At 40.4% G+C, this 19,504-nt stretch overlaps 1 protein-coding gene across 3 annotated transcripts in view; it reads right to left on the reverse strand.

Moving 5' to 3' along the window:
• Positions 1-48: 48 nt before the first annotated feature.
• Positions 49-19,504, reverse strand: part of LOC117507043 (low-density lipoprotein receptor-related protein 1-like) — a 446,568-nt gene continuing 427,112 nt past the window's right edge. For 2 of the 3 annotated variants that reach the window (XM_034166738.1, XM_034166740.1), the window contains 4 exons: positions 17,980-18,073; positions 17,791-17,829; positions 16,912-17,056; positions 49-2,348 (listed from right to left, as the gene is read on the reverse strand). In XM_034166738.1, coding sequence (XP_034022629.1) covers positions 2,208-2,348; positions 16,912-17,056; positions 17,791-17,829; positions 17,980-18,073 — 419 coding nt within the window. In that variant the 3' untranslated portion in view covers positions 49-2,207. The remainder of the gene's footprint in view (positions 2,349-16,911; positions 17,057-17,790; positions 17,830-17,979; positions 18,074-19,504) is intronic. The other variant, XM_034166739.1, reaches the window with a different exon arrangement.

The following is a 19,504-nucleotide window of genomic DNA, read 5'->3' on the forward strand; positions in this document are numbered from 1 at the left end:
GCATTGTGTACTATAAAAGCTGTGTGTCGATTTTCATTTTTTTTAAAAAAAGGATGAATCAAAAACAATTCTGAAAATGCATGTATGATTCTGCACAAAAAAGAAAGTTCTTCAGGTAAAATGATTGTACTTCTTTTTCAGTGAAAGACAAAACATACAACAGCATAAAATAACGCTGACAAGCAAAAATAAGGAGTTGTTATTGTCGTTACATTACAAATTGGAGTTAACCGTTGACATGCATTAAGATATGGCTGACACGTTTTTGGAAAGAAGCAGCATCGTGGGACAGAGGCCGAGCGTACGGACGTGTCAGAGTGACCAGAATGGCGGCGTTGGCAGCAGCAGGGCACAGAGGACACATTAAGAACATCTTCAGAAACAAAGAGATGCTAATAATGCACTTAAGACTAAAACAATGAGAGTACAGACTGAGCTCCTAAACGTAAGAAAAGTACTCACAGAGCCAGACGATTATTATCTGGTGTTTACAGAAAAAGACTCGTAATTTCAGACCCTCGTTACCTCAACATCATCTACTTTTGCCTGGAATGTTTCCAGCACATTAGCAGCATCCTCATTCTCCAACTCTATAATCTCATTTCAGCAACACATGGGCTCCACGTGTCACAGAATGTGATTCAAAACAAAACACCTTACGGTATATAGCTGACACAGTGGTGGGCACAATTCAGCTAACACCTAATTAGCAAAGCCAAATGTTTCAAGAAGCCTCCACTAAATTTATTTCTGCTAACTCTTAAGTCAGCAACACTTTTTTGAATAAAATTTAACAGTCAAAAAATGTTTATAAACACTAAAATCAAACATTTGTCGCTGCTGGAGTTTATACACTGATCCAATGAAATTGACACATGGCAAAAGCAACAAGCGTCACCTCGAGGAGCTGGAGGACCAGCGTATCAACTGTGAGACGCGCTGGTACGTGGTGCAATCCAAAGCAAGAGGGCAGATTGCAGCACACAAGTCATGTTCTTCTCAAACAGGTGAGTTTAGGCTATGGCATCTAACATCACTTACTTTGACATTAATAACTATGAATGTTACAAAATTTACATGTAATTTACATTCTTCCTGTAGCCAGGTATCACAATGTTGTGTTGACCATCTCAAGTGTGATTGCATTATTACACTGGGTGGGAGAAGTAAGCTCATTCCTGATTAGGTCATAAATCCATTAATTAAATTATTAAAATCACTTTCTATGTGTATTTTCTGTATTTAATGTTTGTTTAATACTTTCTGTACTGTGAATAAACTGTTTAGTATAAACTACTGTTCAATTTGTATAATTATGTAAATCATTATTAGCTGATCTCGGCATGCTAAACCTTTTTTCAAACTTCCATGATTACACTTCAAATTTCAGCTGTTTGTTTTTCAGGGTATTAGAGCCCGAAATCCAAGCCAAAGCTAAAATCATAGAGTAAAAGTTAGCGGTTATGGTAGCTTCAACTAAAAATGTTTTAGTTGTTTGTTAGTTTAGCATTATCACAAATTTGAAGTTTTCAGTCAGCTGACTAATGGTTATCAGCACTAACTTGTAGGTTAGCTGTGCCCACCACTGGACCTACAGTATAAAACTAAGCCACAAAATATGAGTATATTCTGTGCAAGGAAGACAACACAATCATTTCACATGAAGGTTGAAAATGATGTGGAATCACTAGTTGTCATCTGGTATTGGCATTTTCCTTGTGCTATACACAAACTGTGCTATCATAAATCACTCTCACCCGGTCTCACTAAAACTCCAGAAACACAACATATGTACTGATTTAGAAAACTCTGTTTGCCTTTCTCGCCCAAAGTTGACACAAACAACAAACAGTTTGCACTGGTGAAACGGAACAATGTTTTCTTTATACAATTCATACAAAAATAAAAAATTAAAATTGCTCCGATGATAGCATCTGATTTTCTTGTTTTCCGTTTCATTTTGCACAGAGGTAGTGGCTATTTAGGTAAAAGTGTAAATTAAAAATCTCATAAAAAAATGTTATTCATTTTTGACCAGAGGAATCTCAAAAGAACAAAATATAATACTGCAATCACATACAAAAGTAGTCCTTAATGTTTGTACATTTTATACAGTGTTCACACTTTTTCATCAATTTTTTGTTGACTTTTCTTTAAAAGGCAAGAAGAGGGTGTGTTTAAAAGTATGAACCAGGCCACTAGACAGTCTATAACAGCGGGTCCACCAGCAGCTCTTCGTCTCCACGTGACAGCAGCTCCTTCTTTTCATCTGTGCTGGCCAGCGAGTTGCGACTGTTGTGAGCTCCCATGTACAGAGTGGCATAAACTGGGTTTGTGAAGTTGGTGGGCTGGAGGAAATCAGAAATCATCTGTCAGACAATGTAACGTGTAGAAGCGTACAGTATGGGTATCTGGTACGGCTGTAACTAAACATTACTTTCAATGTCAGTTTGTCAATATAGTGCAGCAGAGATTTGTGCACAATCTACATGGATGTACTACACACTCATAGTAAATTTTCTGAGTCACATGTTACCGTATTTTGTGTCATATCATGCATGGTTCACACAGCAAGATTTTAAAATTGTGGGTAAGTTTTCAGTAACTGAGAGACCCCACACACGGCGATTTAAAAAAAAAAATCAGATATAACGGTGTGCAGCCACATGGTAAAGACAAAACACCACACAAGAATGGATTTCACTCACCAAGGGCCTCATGTACAACCCCAATTCCAATGAAGTTGGGAGGTTGTGTAAAAGGTAAATAAAAACAGAATACAATGATTTGATATTTAATGTTCAAACGGATAGACTATTGTTTGTGTGCAAATATTTGCTCATTTTTGAAATGGATGCCTGTAACGTGTTTCAAAAAAGCTGGGACAGGACAACAAAAGACTGGGAAAGTTGAGGAATGCTCAAAGAACACCTAATTGGGAACAGGTGAGTGTCAAGATTGGGTATAAAAGGAGCATCCCCAAAAGGCTCAGCTGTTCACAAGCAAAGATGGGGGTGAGGATCACCACTTTGTGAACAACTGCATAAAAAAAATAGTCCAACAGTTTAAGAACAATGTTTCTCAATGTTCAATTGCAAGGAATTTTAGGGATTCCATCTTCTACAGTCCATAATATAATCAGAAGATTCAGACAATTTGGAGAACTTTCTACATGTAAGCGACAAGGCCGAAAACCCACATTGAATGCCAGTGACCTTCGATCCCTCAGGCGGCACTGCATTAAAAACTAACATCATTGTGTGAAGGATCTTACCGCATGAGCTCAGGAATACTTAAGAAAACCACTGTCAGTTAACACAGTTTGTCACTACATCTACAAGTGCAAGTTAAAACACTACCATGCAAAGCAAAAGCCATACATCAACAACATCCAGAAACGCTGCCGCCTTCTCTGAGCCCGAGCTCATTTGAAATGGACAGACGCAAAGTGGAAAAATGTGCTGTGGTCTGATGAGTCCACATTTCAAATTGTTTTTGGAACTCATGGACATCGTGTCCTCCAGAAAAAAGAGGAAAAAGTCGATCCAAACTGTTACCAGCACAAAGTTAAAAAACCAGCATCTGTGGTGGTATGGGGGTGTGTTAGTGCCCATGGAATGGGCAACTTACACATCTGTGATGGAAACTTCAATGCTGAAAGGTACATCCAGGTTTTGGAGCAACACATGCTGCCATCCAAGCAACATCTTTTTCAGGGACGTCCCTGGTTATTTCAGCAACACAATGCCAAGCCACATTCTGCACGTGTTACAACAGTGTGGCTTCGCAGTAAAACAGTGCAGGTACTAGACTGGCCTGCCTGCAGTCCAGACCTGTCGCCTATTGAAAATGTGTGGCGCATTATGAAGCATAAAATACGACAACGGAGACCCCGGTCTGTTGAACAAGTCGTACATTGCGCAAGAATGGGAAAGAATTCCACCTAGAAAGCTTCAGCAATTAGTGTCCTCAGTTCCCAAATGCTTATCGAGTTGTTAGAAGGAAAGATAATGTAACACAGTGGTAAACATACCACTGTCCCAGCTTTTTTGAAACGTGTTGCAGGCATCCATTTCAAAATGAGCGAATATTTGCACAAAAACAAAGTTTATCAGTTTGAACATTAAATATCTTGTCTTTGTGGTGTATTCAATTGCATATAGGTTGAAGAGGATTTGCAAATCATTGTATTCTGTTTTTATTTACATTTTTCACAACGTCCCAACTTCACTGGAATTGGGGTTGTACAAAGTGTGCATATGCCCGTCTCCACGTGCAGATGTATCAAAAGTGACTTGAGCGTGGAAATGTGAGGTGCGTCACACAAAAATCCTGGCTGGCGTAAGCACGTTTCTACAGCTATTGTGCCATCTCTGACGTACAGGTAACGCGGGGAACCGTTAAGTGTGAAAAAAAGAAATCAGAGTGATGTGCACATCAGAGACACACTGATGAACATTTAACACACCCACGTGTTTGCAATTATATGGATGGATATAAAAGCATGTGCAAAGTGATGCATAAAATGGCACTAACAATGGCTGCATTACCATTGTTAACAGGACCTTACAAATGGTGCAATCCGACATGAGGGTGTACTCAGGGAACACGAGGATTTACTTCCAAATGAGGATAATTGGCTCTGAAATTCATTTCGATTACCAAGACCACTGTGACTGGAGTTGTGCACAGAACTGCGGTTGTCCCAGAGCGCAATAGGGCAAGGACCCAGGGGTTGTCTGTGCCCACACAGGTGCTGACCACGCTGGGCATCCTGGCATCAGGGGCATTCCAGAGTGAGCTGGCTGATCGGTCAGGCATGCGATGAAATGCAATCATCCAAATGTCATCCAGGTACATTCCAACATTACAGTGCATTTTGCAGCGAGAGCCGGTTTCCCGAATGGATGTGGAGCTTTTAACTGCACACATTTTGCTATAAAGGTGCCATCACAAGATGAATTTGTTTCTGTTACTGTTCAAATCATATGTGTTGCACAAATGTGCACCAGGCAGCTGGCACGGCGAGCCATGGGGGGCTGCTTGTGTTAAAGTCGCTTATTTGTGCAATTGTTCCGAACGAAAACCAGCGCGCACACATTTGGGGACGTGCACATTCAAATATGTTTTTATTATTATTACTAATGTCTTTATTTTTGCCTGTTGGTGAGCTGCAGAGCTTCTTACCAGGCTTCCTGTGTTCTGTATCTGTCAATAAACCCATGTGTAAGTTGTGAATGTCACACTGTCAGCGGAGGCGTGCGTCACCTTTTTAACGTCAGTGTGCGCTGTTCTGTGTGTTGGCTTCACACACACGCTTCGTAGCGCCGACAAACATTTTTCCAGTGTCATCATGAATCCGTTTAACAGCATAATGAATAAACTGTCCCTGCGTGTCTCCACGTAATTTCCAGTCATCTATAGTATAATTTCTTTTCAGTGTTCATGTTGTCTGATGTGACGTTGAGGGGAATCCCTGCTCAAACGGCCTATTTACATGAAATTGCATATTTAAATGGGGCGTGGCCAGGGAGGAGTTTGGTTCCACGCTCAGTTCCACATTCAGTGGGATGTACAAATGGAACTTGCATGAATTCATGTCTACGCACACTTTCATACATCTGAATACATTTGTGCTTATGCCAGATACAGGATTTTGGTGTGCGCCAACCTTTAGTAGAAAGTCCACACAAGTCTTTGTACATGAGGTCCTTGGTCAGACGGGAAATCTCACAAAACCTCTCGAGATCAAATGTGATTTTGGAGTAAATAATTCTGGATTCTCTCTGTGTTCCTATCACCTCGCTTTCTGATTTGGTTATACGTTACATTCAACAGGCTACGTGCTTGTTTGTGCTCGGGGCACACCCCACACGCTGGGAGACCAAGACAATCCAACACGTTGAATATTTAATATTTGAGCGGGCCCAATGTCCTTCGGCGCAAACTAGAGCACTCTTAACACACCACACACAGCAGGATTATCTGATAAATTAATCTTTACAGCCATCACAACAGTCTGGGCTTCCTTAAGATTGTCAAAGCGAAAGATTGGGTCTGAATTCGGCATAATTATCTTGCCGTGTGAACCAGGCATTAGTTGCACCTGCTAAAACATGGCTCTTGAGGAAAAAACAAAATGTACTTAAGTTGCACCTTTTTTGTGTATTATCAGTTTTTTTAATTTGGGGATTTTTGTGCATTGTTGGAGTGTACTTTTTATTACTGGCATTTATTCTTTTATTATTGGAGTTGATTTTGTTCAGTGGTTTAATTCCTGGGAAAGCCCTCTCTAAATAGCTACTATAATTATAAGTAAAGAATGTATGATTTTTCAGAATATATGCTACCTGTTAAAAGTTTGAACACAAAGTTGCACTGGAGTATAAGCCTTCCAAAGTAGCAAAAAAGAAAAAAAAAAACAAAAAACAACTTACACTGCAGAAAATACTGTACCTTCCACTGCTCACTTTTAAGGCAAAATGTACAACCTTAAACTATGCAAATGACAAGTGAATCCAGTGCTGTTGTAATTAATTAATAGTTTCAGTTAGGAGCTGTGGTCAGTAAATCATTTCAGCCTGCAAACACATTCAGTAGGTCCACAATTGTCTGCCACACTCTTTCTTGATCTTTTATTACAACAGCTGTTTCCAAGTTGTGCTTCATTGATAAGTTTCCATTTGAGGAGCTCACTGGATGTGACTTACACATCACACTTCTCCTTTTCAATGTCACTACATCTGTGGTCGACCTCGTGGCCTGTTGTCTTGAAGTCTGACTTCATCTGGTTGCTCATCGTCAGCCTGCATCCTCTAGACTAGGTTTTACTAAACTGGATTTCTTAATTTTGCATTTGTGAAATGGTGCTCTGCTCTCACCTGGCACAGCTTATGATTGCCTTGATACTAGCCATTTAAATCGCATCACTGACAACGATTCGATACGCACCTCGATACAATACCAGCGATACGATACATATAGCGATACTGACGATGTGATACGATTCACTCCTGTTCCCAATTCGATGCAATTTGATATATATTTGATGAATTCCTCACAATGCAATTTGGTGCGATATGATTAATGATGGATATTGATAAGATTTTATCGATATCGATGTCGTTATTGATTCTGCTTATCGATCCAATTCTTTATCAATTCCCTTATTAATAATACCTCTTGTGTTATGTTAATGAGTTTTATAAGGCTTTTAAATACTTACTTACACCTTTATTACTGAAGGCTTATGTATACGCTTTGGAGACACAAAAGCTAGCACCATCATGGTCAGAAGCCACAGTAATTGTAATCCATAAAGAAGGTAAGGATCCCACAGATTGCCAATCCTATAGGCCTATATCCTTATTAAATGGAGACTTGCATATATTAACAGCAGTCTTGGCCAGGCATGTGAATAAGATAATAACTCAAATTCTACACCCTGACCAGACTGGGTTTATTACTGGACGGTACTATGGTAATAATGTACGCCGTTTGTTAAATGTAATTTCTCATCTGAAGGATGAAAAATTAGAATCTGTGATCATAGCTTTGGATGCACAGAAAGCATTTGATAGAGTGTCTTGGCAATATCTACTGCAGACACTAAAACGATTCAAATTCGGTCCAAATTTTATTAATTGGATAAAAACACTTTATTCATCTCCACAAGCAGCAGTACGGGTTAATGGGTATAGATCAGACAGATTTGCTCTGGAACGTGGATGTAGGCAGGGCTGTTCACTGTCTCCACTATTGTTCGCTATTAGCATAGAACTGCTAGCCCAGTTTATCAGGGATGATCATAATCTGAAAGGTGTCGTAATAAATGCAGAACAGCATAAAATATCACTGTACGCAGACGATGTCCTGTTGTATTTTACTGAACCGGCTTCAACAATTCCTCATTTTAAGCATCTCATTCAGCAATATGGATATTACTCAGGTTATAAAGTGAACGTTGATAAAACTGAAGTTATAGATGTAAACAATCTTGTTTCTGACAGTTAAACTCCTAAGTGGATTCCGTTGGCCCAAAGAGCGTATCAAATACCTTGGCATTTTTATTCCATCTTCCTAAAGTGATTTATATAAATCAAATTACACAAAAATAATTAAAAATATTGGCAATGATTTTGTGCGATGGTCCTCTCTCCCTCTTTCTCTATTTGGCAGAGTTGAAAGTTTACACATGAATATTCTGCCCCGCCTTCTTTATTTATTCCAGATGTTCCCTATAGATATTTCAAAACCTTACAGTCGTCTAAAATGGACGGCGGTCTCAAGCTTCGAAACCTAAAATTGTATTATTGGGCGGCGCAGATGAAACCGCTGGTATCTTGGATTAAAAATGATGAAACGACTCGCTGGTTAAATACGAGGTCTGTGATAAAACTAACATACCTTTTTATTTTTTTCAAAAACTATATGGATTTGAATCACGTGCGATTACATCAGACAACCTTGAACCCTCGTGCGCATGAGTGAGTTTTTTCACGCCTGTCGGTTACATCATTCGCCTGTGGGCTGGCTTTGAGTGAGGAGTGGTCCACCCCTCCCGTTGGAATCTCTTTGTCTGAGAACTTCCTGAGAGACTGACGCTTTGCTTGATCAAAATTTTTTCAAAAACTGTGAGGCACATCGAAGTGGACACCATTCGAGAAATTCAGCTGGTTTTCTGTGAAAATTTTAAGGGCTGATGAGAGATTATGGACTGTTGCTGTCGCTTTAAGGACTGTCCACGGAGCGGGACGTCGCATCGCGCCCTGAGCCGCTGCTGTCTGCCTGTTTCGAGCTGAAAGCTTCCAAATTTAAGCCTCTGTTGACCCAGGACGTCATAAGAGAACAGAGAACTTTCAGAAGAGGTCGGGATCAGCAGTTTATCCGGACAGTCCACTGTTAAAGGAGATTTTATTAATGAAAGACGTGTGGACGGGTCCGCGCGTCGGGACGCAGCCGGTGCAGTGCGGCGGCACAGGAAAAACTCCTCCGTGTTGATAACCATTTGTAAAAACCAGGCGGCTTTTGATGGCTTTCAGTTGAGTGAGTATCTGAGAAATTGTTTAACAGCTGGACATGTTCCAACTTGTCCTTAAGGCTTCCAACGGAGGTGTTTTTCCTCTGGCGGCGCGCGGCGCCCGTCCGCACTTTCTTTCATTACAAAATCTCCTTTAACAGTGGCATGTCCTGATAAACTGCTGATCCCGACCTCTTCTGAAAGTTCTCTGTTCTGTCACGACGTCCTGGGTCAACAGAGGCTTAAATTTGGAAGCTTTCAGCTGGAAACAGGCAGACAGCGGTGGCTCAGGGCGCGTTGCGACGTCCTGCTCCGTGGGCAGTCCTTAAAGCGACAGCAACAGTCCATAATCTCTCATCAGCCATTAAAATTTTCACAGAAAACCAGCTGAATTTCTCGAATGGTGTCCACTTCGATGTGCCTCACAGTTTTTGAAAAGATTTTGATCAAGCAAAGCGTCAGTCTCTCAGGAAGTTCTCAGACAAAGAGATTCCAACGGGAGGGGTGGACCACTCCTCACTCAAAGCCAGCCCACAGGTGAATGACGTAACCGACAGGTGTGAAAAAACTCTCGCATGCCCACGAGGGTTCAAGCTTGTCTGATGTAATCGCACGTGATTCAAATCCATATAGTTTTTGAAAAAAATAAAAAGGTCCGATACTTTTCTAACAGACCTCGTATAGAAAATAGTAAATGTGTAGATTCTTTAGACAGAACAGTGAGGTCCTCTTGCTTGCCTCTACTGGTGGTTGGCTCTCACTGCGGTATTGTATCACTTCCTGTTCCGGAGCACAGCGGTGTTTTGTTGTATCTGTTAGCTGTTTAATCTGCGCAGTTAGATTGATCTAGTTAACTAGTTAACGATTTGTTTCACAGTGTAATCTTCACGTGCCTTAACTAAAACACTCCCTCTGCTGAATCACCTCTAAATTATTTACACATTATTCACTTTGTGTGTTTTTAGGAATCCGCTAGCTTAGCGCAGCTGCTAGCTCTTAGCCGATTTAGCATGGCGGCTTCTCCTGTCTCTCCTGCACTTTTCTACTCTGGGTGTGAAATGTTTAGTTATTCCTCGGCCTCCTTTAGCAGTAATGGTACTTGTAATAAGTGTAGCTTATTCGTAGCTTTGGAGGCCAGGCTGGGCGAATTGGAGACTCGGCTCCGCACCGTGGAAAATTCTACAGCTAGCCAGGCCCCTGTAGTCAGTGCGGACCAAGGTAGCTTAGCCGCCGTTAGTTCCCTTCCAGCAGATCCCGAGCTTCTGGGGAAAACCTGGTCTTGTTAGGAGAGACGGCATCCATCCCACTTTGGATGGAGCAGCTCTCATTTCTAGAAATCTGGCCAATTTTCTTAAATCCTCCAAACCGTGACTATCCAGGGTTGGGACCAGGAAGCAGAGTTGTAGTCTTACACACCTCTCTGCAGCTTCTCTCCTGCTGCCATCCCATTACCCCATCCCCGTAGAGACGGTGCCTGCTCCCAGACTACCAATAACCAGCAAAAATCTATTTAAGCATAAAAATTCAAAAGAAAAAATAATATAGCACCTTCAACTGCACCACAGACTAAAACAGTTAAATGTGGTCTATTAAACATTAGGTCTCTCTCTTCGAAGTCCCTGTTAGTAAATGATATAATAATTGATCAACATATTGATTTATTCTGCCTTACAGAAACCTGGTTACAGCAGGATGAATATGTTAGTTTAAATGAGTCAACACCCCCGAGTCACACTAACTGCCAGAATGCTCGTAGCACGGGCCGAGGCGGAGGATTAGCAGCAATCTTCCATTCCAGCTTATAAATTAATCAAAAACCCAGACAGAGCTTTAATTAATTTGAAAGCTTGACTCTTAGTCTTGTCCATCCAAATTGGAAGTCCAAAAATTGGAGACTCGGCTCCGCACCGTGGAAAATTCTACAGCTAGCCAGGCCCCTGTAGTCAGTGCGGACCAAGGTAGCTTAGCCGCCGTTAGTTCCCTTCCAGCAGATCCCGAGCTTCTGGGGAAAACCTGGTCTTGTTAGGAGAGACGGCATCCATCCCACTTTGGATGGAGCAGCTCTCATTTCTAGAAATCTGGCCAATTTTCTTAAATCCTCCAAACCGTGACTATCCAGGGTTGGGACCAGGAAGCAGAGTTGTAGTCTTACACACCTCTCTGCAGCTTCTCTCCTGCTGCCATCCCATTACCCCATCCCCGTAGAGACGGTGCCTGCTCCCAGACTACCAATAACCAGCAAAAATCTATTTAAGCATAAAAATTCAAAAGAAAAAATAATATAGCACCTTCAACTGCACCACAGACTAAAACAGTTAAATGTGGTCTATTAAACATTAGGTCTCTCTCTTCGAAGTCCCTGTTAGTAAATGATATAATAATTGATCAACATATTGATTTATTCTGCCTTACAGAAACCTGGTTACAGCAGGATGAATATGTTAGTTTAAATGAGTCAACACCCCCGAGTCACACTAACTGCCAGAATGCTCGTAGCACGGGCCGAGGCGGAGGATTAGCAGCAATCTTCCATTCCAGCTTATAAATTAATCAAAAACCCAGACAGAGCTTTAATTAATTTGAAAGCTTGACTCTTAGTCTTGTCCATCCAAACTGGAAGTCCAAAAAACCAGTTTTATTTGTTATTATCTATCGTCCACCTGGTTGTTACTGTGAGTTTCTCTGTGAATTTTCAGACCTTTTGTCTGACTTAGTGCTTAGCTTAGTTTCATTACACTAGAAGTCTTTCAGAAAGTGCTGTAACTAGGTTTAAGGATATGATTCCTTCTTTATGTTCTCTAATGCCATATACCAACACAGTGCAGAGTAGCTACCTAAACTCTGTAAGTGAGATAGAGTATCTCGTCAATAGTTTTACATCCTCATTGAAGACAACTTTGGATGCTGTAGCTCCTCTGAAAAAGAGAGCTTTAAATCAGAAGTGCCTGACTCCGTGGTATAACTCACAAACTCGCAGCTTAAAGCAGATAACCCGTAAGTTGGAGAGGAAATGGCGTCTCACTAATTTAGAAGATCTTCACTTAGCCTGGAAAAAGAGTCTGTTGCGCTATAAAAAAAAGCCCTCCGTAAAGCTAGGACATCTTACTACGCATCACTAATTGAAGAAAATAAGAACAACCCCAGGTTTCTTTTCAGCGCTGTAGCCAGGCTGACAAAGAGTCAGAGCTCTATTGAGCCGAGTATTCCTTTAACTTTAACTAGTAATGACTTCATGACTTTCTTTGCTAATAGAATTTTAACTATTAGAGAAAAAAATTACTCATAACCATCCCAAAGACGTATCGTTATCTTTGGCTGCTTTCAGTGATGCCGGTATTTGGTTAGACTCTTTCTCTCTGATTGTTCTGTCTGAGTTATTTTCATTAGTTACTTCCTCCAAACCATCAACATGTCTATTAGACCCCATTCCTACCAGGCTGCTCAAGGAAGCCCTACCATTAATTAATGCTTCGATCTTAAATATGATCAATCTATCTTTATTAGTTGGCTATGTACCACAGGCTTTTAAGGTGGCAGTAATTAAACCATTACTTAAAAAGCCATCACTTGACCCAGCTATCTTAGCTAATTATAGGCCAATCTCCAACCTTCCTTTTCTCTCAAAAATTCTTGAAAGGGTAGTTGTAAAACAGCTAACTGATCATCTGCAGAGGAATGGTCTATTTGAAGAGTTTCAGTCAGGTTTTAGAATTCATCATAGTACAGAAACAGCATTAGTGAAGGTTACAAATGATCTTCTTATGGCCTCAGACAGTGGACTCATCTCTGTGCTTGTTCTGTTAGACCTCAGTGCTGCTTTTGATACTGTTGACCATAAAATTTTATTACAGAGATTAGAGCATGCCATAGGTATTAAAGGCACTGCGCTGCGGTGGTTTGAATCATATTTATCTAATAGATTACTGTTTGTTCATGTAAATGGGTAATCTTTTTCACAGACTAAGGTTAATTATGGAGTTCCACAAGGTTCTGTGCTAGGACCAATTTTATTCACTTTATACATGCTTCCCTTAGGCAGTATTATTAGATGGCATTGCTTAATTTTTGTTGTTACGCAGATGATACCCAGCTTTATCTATCCATGACGCCAGAGGACACACACCAATTAGCTAAACTGCAGGATTGTCTTACAGACATAAAGACATGGATGACCTCTAATTTCCTGCTTTTAAACTCAAATAAAACTGAAGTTATTGTACTTGGCCCCACAAATCTTAGAAACATGGTGTCTAACCAGATTCTTACTCTGGATGGCATTACTCTGACCTCTAGTAATACTGTGAGAAATCTTGGAGTCATTTTGGATCAGGATATGTCATTCAATGCGCATATTAAACAAATATGTAGGACTGCTTTTTTGCATTTGCGCAATATCTCTAAAATTAGAAAGCTCTTGTCTCAGAGTGATGCTGAAAAACTAATTCATGCATTTATTTCCTCTAGGCTGGACTATTGTAATTCATTATTATCAGGTTGTCCTAAAAGTTCCCTGAAAAGCCTTCAGTTAATTCAAAATGCTACAGCTAGAGTGCTGGCAGGGACTAGAAGGAGAGAGCATATCTCACCCATATTGGACCTCATAGTACCATATCACCCCAATAGAGCGCTTCGCTCTCAGACTGCAGGCTTACTTGTAGTTCCTAGGGTTTGTAAGAGTAGAATGGGAGGCAGAGCCTTCAGCTTTCAGGCTCCTCTCCTGTGGAACCAGCTCCCAATTCAGATCAGGGAGACAGACACCCTCTCTACTTTTAAGATTAGGCTTAAAACTTTCCTTTTTGCTAAAGCTTATAGTTAGGGCTGGATCAGGTGACCCTGAACCATCCCTTAGTTATGCTGCTATAGACTTAGACTGCTGGGGGGTTCCCATGATGCACTGTTTCTTTCTCTTTTTGCTCTGTATGCACCACTCTGCATTTAATCATTAGTGATTGATCTCTGCTCCCCTCCACAGCATGTCTTTTTCCTGGTTCTCTCCCTCAGCCCCAACCAGTCCCAGCAGAAGACTGCCCCTCCCTGAGCCTGGTTCTGCTGGAGGTTTCTTCCTGTTAAAAGGGAGTTTTTCCTTCCCACTGTTGCCAAGTGCTTGCTCACAGGGGGTCGTTTTGACCGTTGGGGTTTTTCTGTAATTATTGTATGGCCTTGCCTTACAATATAGGGCGCCTTGGGGCAACTGTTTGTTGTGATTTGGCGCTATATAAATAAAATTAATTGAAACTGATTGATTTACAAGAATTACCATTTTTAGATTCTCATGTTAAAGAAATGTCTGTTTGGACAAGGCATGCACTTAATATTTGGAATAAAATCCGCTCAACATACAGACTGCCCAAGATTCTTTCACCATTGACAAATATTGGATTGATGAAAACCTTTCACCCCAATATTTTAGACAAAGGTTTTAAAAAAATGGTCAGACTCTAGCTTAACATACCTATATCAGTTGATCAAAGACAGCAATATTAAAACATTTGAGCAGCTGAAGATTGAATTTGGTATCCCCAACACAGATTTTTTTAGATATTTACAACTGAGATCATTTCTGATATCTCATAAAGATTTGGAAAAACTCTTACACTCCAACCCTGTAAAACAGTTCCTTGTAAAACAATTGGTCAATGAAGACAAGAAAATAATTGGTAAACTGCACGATATATTTTTATCTCTGAGTAACACTCTAAATATTAAACAAAGATGGGAAGCAGAGATGTCGATAAATATAGCAGACGAGACTTGGGAAAAGATATGTATGGAATCACATCTTGTCACAAATTCAAACACTTGGAGAGAATTCAAATGGAAAGTTGTTACTAGATTTTTTAGAACACCATCTATAACTGCTAAAATTGGTCCGATGCATTCAGGATTATGTTGGAGAAAATGTGGAGTTGATAATGCTAACCACACACATATATTTTGGCAATGCCCCAAATTAGATCTGTTTTGGAAAGACATTTTTGATGCTCTCAAAGTCATTTTCAAACAGGAAATTCCATCCAAACCAGAGATAGCATTACTAGGGGTAATATCTGCAGCTATTGTTAATCATGATGAAAAATATCTTTTAAATATATTATTAACAGCTGCTTTAAAATGTATAACAATCAGATGGCTCAAACCTGAGCCTCCATCTTACAATGTATGGATTCAGAACCTTTGGGATATATACCAAATGGAACAGATAACTTACTCTCTGAGGCTACAAATACCCACATTCACCAAACGGTGGAAACCTACTGTACCTTTACTAATACAATAACATTGTTGGTCAAGCGCTGGGACTTTTACCTTTGATACTTCTGATATCACCCTGTTGTTTGCTTTTGTTTTGTTACTATGTTTAAAAATGTCAAAATACATATGCATATATGTACCACATTGTATTATTTTTGGAAAATAAATAAAAAAAATTTGTTAAAAAAAATAATACCTCTTGTGTGTACCTTTTCTGTGTACTAAAAGTAGGCTTTACAAGTTTTCTATGTCAACAACATTTTATTGAGGCTTAAGTAAATAAATATGAAATTGGTCACTGGATCCTTGATCGCTGGACATAAATAAAAATCAATACAATCTGTATATGGTCACTGGATCCTTGATGTATATGATGGATCCTTGATCTCTGGACAGAAATAGAAATAAACAAAATCTGTAGTTTTTGGCAATAGCATTTCCTTTCAGATATTAATGACACAAATGTACCTCCATAGCCTCTGAGCTGAGCTCTTCAGCCGGCTGCGCTGCACGTCAAGATGTAATTCATCAAAAATGGAGGACGTCTCATTTTGGGGAAAAAATGGTTTTGGTCGGTTATAGTTTATTGTTTGGAAAGAGGTGTCATTTGATTTAAAACAGCGATTCGCTCTGAAGTTATTAATTTGTAAAACTGAAAATTCTGTTTGTGAAGTTTGATTCAGCTTTTGTGAATCACGATCACATGCTTTCATCGTTTCGCTCAGTTACGCAATATTCAGACAGTCTGAGCGCTAAACTGCTGAGGTTCACAAATATATAGTTCACTATTCACACACCTATCCAGTAGATGGCAGTGTTGTTCTATGCATTTTGATGGGGGAAATGAGCAGATAGAAACTCAGAAAATATAATTTTCCTTTCACTCGTGTCATTTATAAACAAAACTAATTCTGGACAGTCTATAGACATAACAGTAACTCTGTAATTTTTACAAAGTGAAAATATCGCAAATATCTTTTAAAGTAACGTGCTAATTCTGAAGGTTTGCGCATTAACCGACACAAATGCCAAAATGCATTATGGCAAATTATTTTTCCTGAGATTCCTCTGATCACTTCCCCCTGTCAAAATGCATAGAACAACACTGCTACATACTGGATGGGAGTGTGAATAGCGACAAACATATTTGTGAACCTCAGCAGTTTTGTGCTCAGAATGTCTCAATATTGCGTAACTGAGCAAACCGATGAATGCGTGTGATCGGTCATCCACAAATGCTGACTCACACTTCATAAACAGAATTTTCAGTTTTGCAAATACACATTTATTTGTAGAAACCAACACACAAGCTACAAATCGAAAATTTGTGTTTGTGGATCGCAAAACACGTGGGCAAATCAAGGACTATTTGTAGATGACCCTCTATGCATTTGCAGGTATTAACAAATTTAACTCAATACTGATCTGACTGCTGACTGGCTGAACACAGAGGAAAAAGTGGAAACATGTTGAATAGAGACTTTAAATAGAGTTTGAATAAATACACACGTTTCAGATGCATGAACAAATCAAAAAATAGGCGTTTTTGGCAAATAACGTCACAGACTGATTATCAAAACAATAGACTTATTCAGTGTCAGTGTGCAATGCATGCACGCACGCCTGGTGTGACAGGCTACCTTGTCTGGATCGAGCGTGAAGTCAGCATCGAGCAGCTCTCCACCATCATCATCTGGTTCACCCTCATAGATCTTGTAGGCAGGGTTTCCAATCTCTACATTCATGGCCCCATTGGTCATCCTTTGGTGCTGGAAGCCCTTGGCCCTACACAAAACATTAAAGTGCCAGTCACATTTTCATCGTCAAGGTTACTGGAGAGGAGACCAAACATCACAAGCAGGGACACAGCAACGTCATGAAGGGAGGGCAGAGGCATCACATGTCTCTCACCACCATCCAGGCTGAAGGAGCTAAACCACAGGCGCCTGCACAAACCCAGCATTCATATAACCCAGGAAAGACGCAGCGGCTTACTGCCCAGACTAACCTGCACTTAAATGGTCGTACAGATCTGCATTAGTTACACTACCTATCTGCAAATAAATGCTGGATTTATTTTTAATGTTGCATTTTCCATTCAGAGCTTGGAATAATGCTGCTACATGGGCCATCTCTCATTGAGAGAGACACTACCACAGTACAAACCACGCCACAGTACAACACGGCACAGTATGGAGAGTATTATGGGAGATCTACAGCACTCTGGGGCCGCCCACACACAGATCTATTTCTTTCTTCTTTTTTTTAATAGATCTGACCTGAAGCCACTGTTTGGACTGGAGGTTCTGCTCTGAAAAGGGCGTTCAAAAAGGACAGATACTGACAGGGCAGGAGGAGCTACAACTCTTGGATACCAGAGATAAATGGTGCAAACATTCACCACAGGACCAAACACTGCACAGCAACCAAGACTCATGGGTAAAGGGATGAAGGAAAGAGAATTGGATGCAGATTTGGATGAGAGTATGGAGGTAAAGTGTAACCCTGGCAACCGTTACCGCGAGTGTTTGGAGCCAGTTTTGCTGGGCCGGCTAGACCTGAGGAGCAGAAAAGATGCCATTACAGGGAGGAGAGGAAAAGTGTAGAAGGAAGAACGGCAAGAAAGAGAGCACAAAGACGAGGGAAAGTCAGAATACAAAGGAGGCGTCTGCTGTCTCCTATATCAGATGTATAAGACTGTGACTTACCCTCTCATCCTTTTTTTATACCAGAATAATGCTCCTCCTGCCAACACGAGCAGCAGGAACACCAGCAGCACAGGGATCACTATCGAGGCCGTGCCTACATAAAAACACATATACTTACATCAACAAATCACCATACAATATTTATCCAAATACAACATTAGTTAGCAAATAATGTTTGGAGTCAAGGCCCTGACCTCATCACTTTCTGAAACATGCACTTTAACTTGCATAAAGGGAAGTCGGACAATGACAATATTTCCTCATTAAGTATGGAGTTGGAGCCTAGAGGTGCATGAAGGGGGTAAAAGTGTGGCAGATTCACTAATACGTAAGTGTGCCACAGCAAAGGTTGAACAGACTGTTTTACCATATTAACACACACATCCAGACACACACTGTGTCTGTAGCCATATGGCAACAGTAATTATTGTGATCCATATCTTCTCCCTGTTAAGCAAATACAAGCTCCATTTTTCCTCCCATGTAGCTAGACCTTCAACAGGTCTAGCTACATGGGAGGAAAAATGGCCATAATGACACTTTGGAACGCTATACGTCTGAGAGGCTGTAAAAACGTCATGACACTATGCTATGATGACAGTATGCTATGTTATGACATAGATAAATAGATAGATAGATACTTTATTGATCCTTTACAGGAAATTATGCTGTTGCAGCAACTCACACAGACATACACATTCAGACAACCACCTAAATACCTAAAATAAAAACAAAAAGTGCAATAGTGGACAGTCTAATAGCAGCTGGAATAAAGGTCTTCCTCATATGCTCCGACCTGCACTTTGGTACTATCAATGATTAAGACATAATAACTGGGGCAGTATTGACATCAGATAAAATCAACATTACATTCAAGGGATCCTGTTATCTGGACTAATCACTCCAGTCAACAGTACACAACGGGCCATCTATTTTTTTTTTAAGGCAGTTAAAAAAAAGTCATATCACTCACTCATCTTCAACTGCTTACTCCAATCAAGGGTCGCAGGGGGCTGGAGCCTATGCCAGCAGTGAAACGGTGTGAGGCGGGGCACACCCTGGACAGGACACCAGTCTGTCGCAGGGCCACATATAGACAAACACATTCACACCCGCACAACTTAAAAGTTTCCAATTCACCTAACCTGCATGTCTTTGGATGTGGGAAGAAGCCGGAGCACCTGGAGAGAACCCACGCAAACACAGGGAGAACATGCAAACTCCACACAGAAAGGCCACATGTGGAAATTGATCCCATGAGCTTCTTGCTGTGAGGCAACAGTGCTAACCACTAAGCCGCTGTGCTGTTGCATCGTCATATCAACAAATTACAAAAGCACACAAATAAATGTTTCTGAATTTTAAATGATAACATTTAAAGACAATTTTTGTTTTAAGCAAAGTTAAAGAGATCACCAGAGGCATAATTTATGAACCACAATGTGCACTTCACACATTGATATGCTGAACTGGAAATGAAATGATGGAATAGAATGACTCTCCCTGATCCCACCTCTCAGTGTGA

This window comes from Thalassophryne amazonica, chromosome 3 (assembly GCF_902500255.1).
Source record: "Thalassophryne amazonica chromosome 3, fThaAma1.1, whole genome shotgun sequence".
Lineage (NCBI taxonomy): Eukaryota > Metazoa > Chordata > Actinopteri > Batrachoidiformes > Batrachoididae > Thalassophryne > Thalassophryne amazonica.